The 12,834-nt window shown below is 47.7% G+C and overlaps 1 protein-coding gene across 3 annotated transcripts in view; it reads right to left on the bottom strand.

Moving 5' to 3' along the window:
• Window positions 1–12,583, bottom strand: part of STX2 (syntaxin 2) — a 249,267-nt gene extending 236,684 nt beyond the window's left edge. For all 3 annotated transcript variants that reach the window (XR_014295669.1, XM_082640020.1, XM_082640019.1), the window contains exon 1: window positions 12,339–12,583. Coding sequence is in view for 2 of the 3 variants with exons in the window: in XM_082640020.1 (XP_082496146.1) it covers window positions 12,339–12,368 (30 nt within the window). In the remaining variant the exon portion in view is untranslated. The remainder of the gene's footprint in view (window positions 1–12,338) is intronic.
• Between the last annotated feature and the right edge of the window lie 251 nt (window positions 12,584–12,834).

Here is a 12,834-nt window from a genome sequence, read left to right as displayed (position 1 = left end):
GAGAAGAGGCGAGCTCCTCTAAGGGAGGCGCGAGCTCCCTCACACAAGGGGCTTTTACGAGAGGACCGTGAACAACGTGTTGTCACCAGGCGACACCTCGCGCTGGGACAGCCGTGGGGCGGTCTCGGAGGGAAAAGCAGAGACCCACCTACGCAGGACTCCGGCAGAAGCTCCCTCGGCTGCGGGCCGGAGGCCCCCGGCGCCTCTCAGAGCTGAGGGACCCTGCTCTCACAGGCGCCGGCTGCGGGGAAAGATGCCTGCAGTCAGGCAGCGCTGCCACGGCAAACGTCTTATGTGAGCTCCGCGAACAGGACGAGCACTGTGGGTTCAACGGTGTCCAACTAAACACAGATGTTGCAAACCCCCAGGACCTCAGCCTGGGACCCGTATTTGGAAAAAGGATCAGTGAAGATGCAGTCAGTCAAGATGAGGCCGTGCTGGAGCAGCGTGGGCCCTTAACCCAACGTGACTCGCGTCCTTATGAGAAGAGACAGAGACGCACAGGGGGAGGCGGCCCGTGATGACCGCGATGCACCTACAAGCCGAGGACCCCCGAGGACCGCCGCCCGCACGGGAAGGTGAGAGAGGCAAGGCAGGGCTCTGGCGCAGGTTCGGGGAGGGTGCGGCCCCGCGACACCCTGGCTTCTGGCCTCCAGAGCCGGGAGGGCACGTCTCCCTGGGTCAGGCCCCAGTCTGCGGGCCCGCGGCACGAGAGCCCAAGGACGCGTACGCACCAGTAAGGGCTGAAGAACGCTCACGCCATCCTTTCTCCAATCAAGCGTGCTAATTGACACTCCTCTTAACTCTGCAGCCTGCGAACAGCACTGTCCGGAAGAAAGAACCCCGTACCTACCTGGGAGTCGCAGATCTGGGTTCTAACCGGCGACAGGGCGGGGACAACACCCATCCCGTCCCCGCCCCCGCCCCCAGAGGCGGGGCTGTGGGTTTCGGAAGGGCGCTATTTTCCCAGGGCACGCATACCCCAATAAAGGCTCTTAAACTCATTTCTGGTCCATGCTCTTAATTCCGAGCGAAAAAGCACTTAAAGGCAGGTCGGCAATCGGCCAACAAGCGACAGAAAGTTATGTGCAGACCCGCCCGCCAACTCCGCAGTGTTCTTCTCCGGGATCCCAGGGCACCTGAGGCGACAGACGGCTGCTACTGGGTACCGCGCGCCAGGGCACGGGGCGGCAGGAGGGCTCGGCGTGCGCGCGGTCTCACCGGTCCTCCAGCGCCACCCGAGGCCTGCGAGCATCCCCGCTTCACGCCCCCAGCACCCCATGGACAGCTGAGCACCCAGCCTCTTTGGGCACCAGGTGGGCTCGACCTCACAGAACCCACACTGCGCTCACTCCCCAACGGCAAGAGCCGCCCTCGCCTTGGCTCACAGTCACCTCCCACACCCGCTCCCGAGGCTCGAGGGGACGGCCGCCCTGGACACTCAGAGCCGAGGCCGCCCTGCCCCTCTGACTCCAGCCCACGCCCTTGCTCTTAACCCCGCCCCCGCCCCGCCCCTGCCCTCCTCCCGGAAGAAAGGGCTTCACGAGGGTCCTCCAGGCGAAGCCGGCCTCCCAGCTCTCCTCTGGGCTCCGGGCCAGGCGGCCTCGCGCGGGCCTTCGACACCACGCGCTCCTCGAGTGGCCCCGCACGTCACTGCCCTCCCCGCGCCCCACCCGGTCGCTTCTCAGCTGGGGCGCTCACAGGGCTCAAGGGACTGAACTGTAAGTAGCCAACTCCCCGCAGATTCAACGGGGGGAGGAGAGAGAGTGAACGTGAACGTGGCCTAGCAGGGCTGGGATTCCCCGGGGCCGGGGGCGCACATCTCACCCCGCTGACAGCCACTCGCGGTTCTCAGAGGCCTCGGCGTTCAGCCTGTTTCACCTTCTGCCGCGGAAAATGACAAACACGTACAAAAGTGGAAGGAATGACACACTGAGCCCTCGACGGGTCCATCGCAGGGGTTCACCAGCGGTCAGTCCACAGCTGTCTTGCTTTTCCCTGCACGCCCCAGCCCCAGCCCTGACCCCCGCGGCACTAGACCACCTCGAGGCGAGGCCCACACGAAGAGGCCTGTTGTGTGTGTGACGCGGTCGCGAACCTAAGCCCGCTACTTCACCTGCTCCGGGAGAGACACTCATTTCCAGGCTCAGGAGAGACGGTTTCCAACATGACACTCTCCCTACGGGAAGTCAGTCAGTTTACTGTCACATCACACACGGACCACACTCCGTGCAGGAGGTGGTGAACAAACAGTTACCAAAGAAACTCAATTCTTCCTCCCGCTGAAGCCCACGTGTCATGCGTGACCTTTATCCAGTCATTCGCTTCCTGATAAATCGTTCGTTTATGTACCTGCAGACCAAGAGGGAGCCAATGACTTGGAATCTGTTTCCTCTAATGTCTTCTTTTTTCCGTCTCATCTTTAAACCTTTACTTATGTTTCTTAGTTCTATCTGGAATTCTCAGAATTACCTGACATTAGGAAATAGACCCAGTAATACTGTCTTAGCTTTTCCATTCATGAAAAAAGAAACAGAAATGACTACCAAAACAATGCTCTTTAGGGACTCCCCTGGCGGTCCAGTGGTTCAGGGCTTCCATGCTTCCACTGCAGGGGGCCCGGGTTCGATTCCTGGTCAAGGAACTAAAATCCCACATGACGCACAACGTGGCCAAAAAAAAAAAAAAGAAAAGAAAAAAATAATGCTGTTTAAGCTGCTGCACAATCGCCTCGTCTTCAGTGAAGCCCACGTTCAACCTTTCTAGCTGAGACGGTGTGATCCCTGTACAATAGCTGCTGTTTACGACAGTGTACTTATTGTATATAACAAAACGATTTGTGGCAAAGCATTTACTACGAGCAGTGGGAATACTCTCCAACTTGATTTCCAAAGTGTCAAAGTGCAAGATAAACATCCAAATATCAACTTTCCATTTCTGCTAAATTTTAAAACAATTCTCCTTAAAAGCAGCATTATATTAAACTACAATTCTCTCTGTAAAAACTGTTCTGAGGCAGAGACATCAAGTAGCTTCCACGTTTAGAGACTAGTTAACAGAGATGAATCATTTGTCACTGGAATGCCGTTTAGATAATTCAGAAGCTGAATTATCACAGATTAGTAGAATCCAAAGTTGGATAAAACACTGGATTTTTCTCCAGGTTGTTCTCCAAATACACATACACTAGAGCCTTCCATGCAAATGATAATTGTGAGGAAATAATTATCTTGAAATATGTACAATGGTTGCAGTAGCTTTGCTGCTACAGTACATTAATTTCAAAATTACATTACTTCAGTAAAAAACGAATACTTGTAATTAAAAATAGGTAAAAGCTGAGACTGTTGGCCAGTTGGTAATTATGCTGTCGATGTCAGTAACATCTTTCCCATATATTTAGGTAATCAGTCGTAGTTTCATGCCCTAGGTAGAATATTACACTATTTCATGTTTTATATTTTTACTTCATATTTGTCTCCATTATTAATATTATATAAATACTGCAGGTACTTACACTTTACATAAATAACACTGTATTGCACAAATGCTTCTGTTTTCTCCTCTCGAAGGTATGATTAAAGATTTCTCCTCATCTCTCATGTTTTGCTCACCACTGACAATCAAACTCATCACCTTCCTGTCCTTCACACGAACCTGTGCCCACAGCAGAGCCCTGGGGCTGGCCGTGCCTTCTGCCCAGTGCCCACCTCCCAGACCTGTGCCCGGCTGGCTCCTTCTCATTCAGATCTCAGCTCAGAGACCTCCCCCGATCAGAGACCCCTGATGGCCCAGCCCAAAACAGCCACACCCACACCCACTCCCCTGTTTCATTTCCTCCCCAGCAGTTACTGAGAAAGGCATTTTATTGCTCATTGACTTAGCTGTTTCTTGTCCCCTCCCCCATGACACGTTTCAGGGGAGCAAGGACTTCAAGGGTCTTGTCATAACTCACGCCTGAAACAGTGCCTGGCACGTAGCAGCCACTCAGTAGAGATCAGCTGAAGGAATGAATGAAGAGCAGAGAGATGAGACAGAGATGGGGGGTGGAGCAGAGAGAAAGCACACACAGAAGGACAGAGAAACCAGGAAACAAAGACACAGACACACACAGTGAGAAGCAGCACGGCAGACGAAAGTCAAGGACAGAGGCGGTCTTGGTAGCTCGCTGGCCCTGGTTCCATCCCCTCGTGAGGTCTCACGGCACAGCCCGCCCTGAGTCTGAGGCCCCATTCTACCCTTTAATCAATCTCCCTTTTCTGTTTTAGCTAAGGGGTTTCTGTCCCTTGAAACCCAAAGAGCCTTGAAGACAACAGAGTCCACTGTCATCTGCATCTTCCTAACCCTGGGCCTTTTCAAAAGCAAACACGACTCAATATACACCTAGCAGGTGCTCTGTGCAGAATCCTGAGGCTTCAGAGCAAACCTGACAGCACACATCTGCCCTGGAAATGGTGCAGAGTCTGGGGGAGGGCGCAGGAAGAAAACTGGACCTCGTGTGTGTGCAGATGCACAGAAAGGAAGATCTCTGGGGACCCAAGGGGGAAGGAGGGCGGGAAGACTTCCTGGTGGTGATGCCTGAACTGAGGCCAAAAGAAGGGGTGGGGCCGGCAGAGAAAGGGGGAGAGAGACACACACATGGAGCAGCGTGTGCAAGGGCCGGAGCAGAAGGGCACGTGGGAACAGCAGAGACTGGAACAAGGCGATCTGCAGGAGTGAGGGTGCTGGTTATCGCTTAGGTTCTCTATTCCTTACATTCAGAATGAATAGACTTGAAGTTAAAAACCAGAAGTAATTAACCTGTGGAAATGTACAGGCTTTGCTCTTTTATTTTGTATACAAATGGATATTTATTATAGTTCCTGGAGAAACTATATAGATTCCAATTGTGGGAACTGTCTGTATGATGATACAGGATTTAGTAAATTGTGAAATTCTACACCATAAACATATTCAAAATTATAGACATATTCATATATTAAATTATACATGTATTATGAAATTCTCAGTATTGTAACTTTCAGTGAAGTACTTAGAAAAAAATGTTTTTATTTTATAAATTGGAACCTGAAACTTTACTACGTAACAATCTGCACCCTGCGTGCAATTTGAGCTGCCAAAAAAGAACCTTAAAAATATCTGGGCAGGGGCTTCCCTGGTGGCGCAGTGGTTGAGAGTCCGCCTGCCGATGCACGGAACACGGGTTCGTGCCCCGGTCCGGGAGGATCCCACATGCCGCGGAGCGGCTGGGTCCGTGAGCCATGGCCGCTGAGCCTGCGCATCCGGAGCCTGTGCTCCGCAACGGGAGAGGCCACAACAGTGAGAGGCCCACGTACCGCAAAAAGAAAAAAAAAAAAAAAAAAAAATCTGGGCAGTTTTTCCTGCCACTTAAAAAATTGTGGGACTTCCCTGGTGGCGCAGTGATTAAGAATCCACCTGCCAGTGCAGGGGACACAGGTTCGATCCCTGATCCGGGAACATCACACATGCCGCGGAGCAACTAAGCCTGTGTGCCACAACTACTGAAGCCCACATGCCTAGAGCCCATGCTCCGCAACAAGAGAAGCCACCGCAATGAGAAGCCCCCGCTCGCCACAACTAGAGAAAAGCCCATGCGCAGCAATGAAAACCCAGTGCAGCCAAAAATAAACACATACATACACACATACATATATAAATAAATAAATTATACTTGCAATTCATCACCATGAACCCAAGTATTAAAAATAGTAATTTTCTACCTAGAAACAAATAACAATGGAGACACGACGACCCAAAACCTATGAGATGCAGCAAAAGCAGTTCTAAGAGGGAAGTTTATAGCAATACAATCCTACCTTAAGAAACATGAAACATCTCAAATAAGCAACCTAACCTTGCACCTAAAGCAATTAGAGAAAGAACAAACTCCCCCCAAATTTAGGAGAAGGAAAGAAATCATAAAGATCAGATCAGAAATAAATGAAAAAGAAATAAAGGAAACGATAGCAGAGATCAATGAAACTAGAAGCTGGTTCTTTGAGAAGATAAACAAAAATGATAAACCATTATCATTGGAAAAAAAGGGAGAAGACTCAAATCAATAGAATTAGAAATGAAAAAGGAGAAGTAACAACTGACACTGCAGAAATACAAAAGATCATGAGAGATTACTACAAGCAACTCTATGCCAATAAAATGGACAACCTGGAAGAAATGGACACATTCTTAGAAATGCACAACCTGCCGAGACTGAACCAGGAAGAAATAGAAAATATGAACAGACCAATCACAAGCACTGAAATGGAAACTGTGATTTAAGATCTTCTAACAAACAAAAGCCCAGGACCAGATGGCTTCACAGGCGACTTCTATCAAACATTTAGAGAAGAGCTAACACCTATCCTTCTCAAACTCTTCCAAAATATAGCAGAGGGAGGAACACTCCCAAACTCGTTCTTCGAGGCCACCATCACCCTGATACCAAAACCAGACAAAGATGTCACAAAGAAAGAAAACTACAGGTCAATATCACTGATGAACACAGATGCACAAATCCTCAACAAAATGCTAGCAAACAGAATCCAACAGCACATTAAAAGGATCATACACCATGATCAAGTGGGGTTTATTCCAGGAATGCAAGGATTCTTCAATATACGCAAATCAATCAACGTGATACACCATATTAACAAATTGAAGGAGAAAAACCATACGATCATCTCAATAGATGCAGAGAAAGCTTTCGACAAAATTCAACACCCATTTATGATAAAAACCCTGCAGAAAGTAGGCATAGAGGGAACTTTCCTCAACATAATAAAGGCCATATATGACAAACCCACAGCCAGCATCGTCCTCAATGGTGAAAAACTGAAACCACTTCCACTAAGATCAGGAACAAGACAAGGTTGCCCACTCACACCACTCTTATTCAACATAGTTTTGGAAGTTCTAGCCACAGCAATCAGAGAAGAAAAAGAAATAAAAGGAATCCAAATCGGAAAAGAAGTAAAGCTGTCACTGTTTGCAGATGACATGACACTATACATAGAGAGTCCTAAAGATGCTACCAGAAAACTACTAGAGCTAATCAATGAATTTGGTAAAGTAGCAGGATACAGAATTATGCACAGAAATCTCTGGCATTCTTACACACTAATGATGAAAAATCTGAAAGTGAAATTAAGAAAACACTCCCATTTACCATTGCAACAAAAAGAATAAAATATCTAGGAATAAACCTACCTAAGGAGACAAAAGAACTGTATGCAGAAAATTATAAGACACTGATGGAAGAAATTAAAGATGATACAAATAGATGGAGAGATATACCATGTTCTTGGATTGGAAGAATCAACATTGTGAAAATGACTCTACTACCCAAAGCAATCTACAGATTCAATGCAATCCCTATCAAACTACCACTGGCATTTTTCACAGAACTAGAACAAAAAATTTCACAATTTGTATGGAAATACAAAAGACCCTGAATAGTCAAAGCAATCTTGAGAACGAAAAATGGAGCTGGAGGAATCAGGCTCCCTGGCTTCAGACTATACTACAAAGCTACAGTAATCAAGACAATATGGCACTGGCACAGAAACAGAAATATAGATCAATGGAACAGGATGGAAAGCCCAGAGATAAACCCACACACATATGGTCACCTTATCTTTGATAAAGGAGGCAAGAATATACAGTGGAGAAAAGACAGCCTCTTCAATAAGTGCTGCTGGGAAAACTGGACAGGTACATGTAAAAGTATGAAATTAGAACACTCCCTAACACCATACACAAAAATAAACTCAAAATGGATTAAAGACCTAAATGTAAGGCCAGACACTATCAAACTCTTAGAGGAAAACATAGGCAGAACACTCTATGACATAAATCACAGCAAGATCTTTTTTGACCCACCTCTTAGAGAAATGGAAATAAAAACAAAAATAAACAAATGGGGCCTAATGAAACTTCAAAGCTTTTGCACAGCAAAGGAAACCATAAACAAGACCAAGAGACAACTGTCAGAATGGGAGAAAATATTTGCAAATGAAGCAACTGACAAAGGATTAATCTCCAAAATTTACAAGCAGCTCATGCAGCTCAATAACAAAAAAACAAACAACCCAATCCAGAAATGGGCAGAAGACCTAAATAGACATTTCTCCAAAGAAGATATACAGACTGCCAACAAACACATGAAAGAATGCTCAACATCATTAATCATTAGAGAAATGCAAATCAAAACTACAATGAGATATCATCTCACACCGGTCAGAATGGCCATCATCAAAAAATCTAGAAACAGGGCTTCCCTGGTGGCGCAGTGGTTGAGAGTCCGCCTGCCGATGCAGGGGACATGGGTTCATGCCCCGGTCCGGGAAGATCCCACTTGCCACGGAGCGGCTAGGCCCATGAGCCATGGCCACTGAGCCTGCGTGTCCGGAGCCTGTGCTCCACAACAGGAGAGGCCACAACAGTGAGAGGCCTGCGTACCACAAAAAAAAAAAAAAAAAAAATCTCGAAACAATAAATGCTGGAGAGGGTGTGGAGAAAAGGGAACCCTCTTGCACTGTTGGTTGAATGTAAATTGATACAGCCAGTATGGAGAACAGTATGGAGGTTCCTTAAAAAACTATAAATAGAACTACCATACGACCCAGCAATCCCACTACTGGGCATATACCCTGAGAAAACCGTAATTCAAAAAGAGTCATGTACCAAAATGTTCATTGCAGCTCTATTTACAATAGCCAGGACATGGAAGCAACCTAAGTGTCCATCAACAGATGAATGGATGAAGAAGATGTGGCACATATATACAATGGATTATTACTCAGCCATAAAAAGAAACGAAATTGAGTTATTTGCAGTGAGGTGGATAGACCTAGAGTCTGTCATACGAGTGAAGTAAGAAAGAGAAAGACAAATACCGTATGCTAACACATATATATGGAATCTAAGAAAAAAAATATCATGAAGAACCTAGGGGCAAGACGGGAATAAAGACACAGACCTACTAGAGAATGGACTTGAAGATACGGGGAGGGGGAAGGGTAAGCTGTGACAAAGTGAGAGAGTGGTGTGGACATATATACACTACCAAACGAAAATAGATAGCTAGTGGGAAGCAGCCGCATAGCACAGGGAGATCAGCTAGGTGGTTTGTGACCACCTAGAGGGATGGGATAGGGAGGGTGGGAGGGAGGGAGTCGCAAGAGGGAAGAGATATGGGAACATATGTATATGTATAACTGATTCACTTTGTTATAAAGCAGAAACTAACACACCATTGTAAAGCAATTACATTCCAATAAAGACGTTAAAAAAAAAAGTAATTTTCTCAACAAACAACAGGGTCCTACTGTACAGCACAGGGAACTATATTCAACATCCTGTGATAAACTATAATGGAAAAGAATATGAAAAAGTATATATATATGTATAACAGTCACTTTGCTGTACAGCAGAAATTAAACACAACATTGTGAATCAAGTATACTTCAATAAAATGGTTTTAAAAAGGTAATTTTCTCATACATCTACTAATGAATACCACATAGCTACTGTGCTTATATTTATTACCCTGCAAATTCCCACAGTTGAAATTTTCAATTTTTCTATTTTTAACTATAATAAATATAGCCATTTGCATTTGCAAACTTTTCTTAAAGGTGATATATCTGGGGTCATTATCTTCCAGGACAGCAATTCCGTTCTGATTGACTTATTTCCTAAACAGTATTCCCTTCTGCTTCTTCACTCTTCCTTCCCCGGGCTGTGCACACCCACCGCACACACCCAGTTCATTTCTGTGTCCCCTGCACCTAGCACAGTACCTCGTAGAGCACTGGCACTCAAGTGCCTGCTGAATGGGTAGTCCTTTTATTTTTTTATAAACCAGAAACATCTTTCGGATTTAGAGTTTAGGAAATCTTGGGCAAGTCACTTAACCTTTCTGCACCCGGATGAACTGGCTGCTCAAAAAGAGAATCATTGCTTAGAAGCAGCTAACTCTGTATTTGACAAACTGTATTGGACAAACTAACTTTTAAGTCCTTTCTGAGTAGTTATCAGTGGGAATCTTTTTCTCAAGAGGAATCCTTAACAGCTAATAAAGGAATCTTGAGAAGGCATCACAAATATTTTGTCAATGTGGACATCACAGGCATTTTAACTACCAAAATTACATATTAAACTTTACCTAGGAAAAAACACCAGCCATTTAGAAACATGGTTGTGAAAGGACAGTCAACTTCTCCAAGAGCTACTTGGAGAGGACACATTTCCTGAAAAAAAAAAAAATTAACTTTTATATCTGATAAGTTTCAGACAAGTTTTTAAATATTAAAAGTTATTAAACTTTAAGTATGTCAAATTCAATTTTAACTTAATATTTTATGCCAGGGAGAAGGTTCCTTTTTATAACTTCCTGAAAACATTTTTAAAAACTAATAAATATTAAGAGCACTTGTAATTACAGACTATTTTCTCTCTCCCACGCTCTCCCAGCGTGGCACATGCAACAGATAATTTTATGTTTCACAGCTTCTTCCATGAGAGTAGACGAGAAAGATGTTATTATCCCCACTTTATATACAGGAAAAGTGAAGTTTGGAGAGGTTTAAAAATTCTCTGCCCAAGATTCGACAACTCCAGACGTAGAAACTTCTACTAACTTGCCCTACAGCTGCTTAGTCTTCATCTACAGCAAGATGATCTTGGACCAGAAAAGGTCACTTCTTGCTCTAAAATTCTAGACCAAAACATGTTCTTACCAACACTGTTGCCATAAGAGCTGAAACACACATACACTGAAGAGTAATAAATAACTGTCTTTTTTGTTTTTTGCTAATCAAGCCAAGAAAAGCTTGTCACATATTCCACTGACAGATCTTTTCTACTATTCCCAACATTCATAAATTTGGCTATCCTCTCATGATACATTCGTCATTTTTTCACTTAACAAATATTTGAGCTTCTAATTCTAACAAGGAAAGATACTCCCTTGAGTGAGATAACAGAACAGCAATTTGCTGTTTCACACGATGCTGACCTGCAAAGTGCAGAGGTCAAAGTACCTGACCGTTAACAAAAAGGGAAGGAAAGAAAAATCACTATGAAGAAACTTTCTAGGGATGACTGTAAACGCATAATTTCCATGATCTTAAGAATGAATAATTCACTGCCTTTCTGAACTAAGATTCCTCATCTGGCTGACAGAACACAGATAATAATCTGACTATTCTCTCTACTTCCTAAGCCTGGGGCACAGCTAGATCCATTCTAGAAGCAAAGAAGAGAAGTTAATTCATGACATTCAATGGATGCCTTAGGGCAGTGGGCCTAGCGCAGGTCTGAGGCTGCCAGGGGTTCTGCGCACTGGGAAACAAAATGCAACCGGTCGGCACAATTAGTACGTGTATTGAATATTTTTAAAGAAAAGGAATTAATTCTGTTGGCCTAAAATTTTTCAACTCTCCCACACTATAAGCATCCACTACAGTTTCAAGGGCACCATCTCATTCACAGTATTGTCTGTGGAATGCATCAAACACTAGTCCAACGCCTAAGTGAACAAAACGCTGTTCTCTTACTAAAATAATCGGTAATTTGCTGTCGCTACTCACTGAGCACCTACACGCTCCACTAGCTGGGCTTACTGGCAGTAAACAAGCACAAAGCAAACTATTTACAGGGGAAACAAAAGGCGCCCTCCGTACCTGCCTCGCCGCTCCCTCCCAGCATCCAGCCCTGCAAGGGTGCATTCACTCCCACCGCGCGGGGTCCCGTCTTAGACCCCAGGGACAAGACAGAGGGCGAGGGGACAAGTCCTGCTCCCCAGGAGCTGACACCCACTAGGGTGGGACGGCCCATAATTCAGCAAGTAATTTCTGGTCGTGCTGAGTGCTGTGCAAGGATTCAAACCAGGAGACAGGATGGAGTGACTCCAGGGAACGAATCAAGCTGGCGAAGCGGCAGAGCCCAGCTCAGCAAAGGGGTTCGAGGTCCAGTCCGGCCGCTGCCCTGAGACGCCCCTTCAAAAGCTGTCTCCCCGCCGCGCGGAAGCGAGGGCAGAACAGTGACCGCCTCTGGGCCGTCGGGGCGTCCGGGGGACTTGGGGGACGGCGACCCACGCGGGGCGCTGCGGGCTGGGGAGGCCTGCGCCCCCGCCCCGACCACACCCGCTAGGCCGCCCCGACGGGCCGGCGCCCCCCGACCTGGCCTCCCTTTCCCGCCCGCCCCCGCCCCCAGCCCGGCCCGCGACCCCCTCCCGCCAGGCCCCGGCCCACGCCCGCGCCCCCAGCGCTCCCGGCCCGAACCGCTATCCGCCCGCTCGCCCGCCCGCCGCTCACCGCCGTCAGGTCCGGCAGCCGGTCCCGCATCCCCGCGGGCCGGGCGCCGCGCGCCGCCGCTCAGGCCTGCCCGGCGCCGCCTCCGGCCGGCCGCCGGCTCTCGGTGGCCCCGCCGCCGCCTCAGCCCGCCGGTCACCGTCCCCTCCGCCAGCGCTGCCACGGCAACCGCGCCGGCGCGCTCTGCGTACGCCCGGCCCGCGCCGCGCCCAGGCCCACACAGACGGCGGGAGCCTTCCTGCGGGAATGCCGCGGCCCGAGGGGCGGGGCCCTCCGGGGAGGGGCGGAGCCTTGGCGGGGTGGGCGGGGACTATCGTGGAGGGAAGGGGCCGGCCAGAGAGGGGAAAGAGGCGAGGCCTCCTAGACCGGGACAGGGACAGGACCTGGTGGGGGAAGGGGCGGAACCTGACTGAAAGTGGAGGGGCGGGGCCTGTTGAAGAAAAGGCGGGGCCCGGCCGAGCTGCGTTCTGACGGCCTCTTATCCTGGTCAGTTAGATGC

Source organism: Mesoplodon mirus, assembly GCF_964341445.2.
Source record: "Mesoplodon mirus genome assembly, chromosome: 13".
Lineage (NCBI taxonomy): Eukaryota > Metazoa > Chordata > Mammalia > Artiodactyla > Ziphiidae > Mesoplodon > Mesoplodon mirus.
This window is presented reverse-complemented; position numbering and strand designations above follow the sequence as displayed.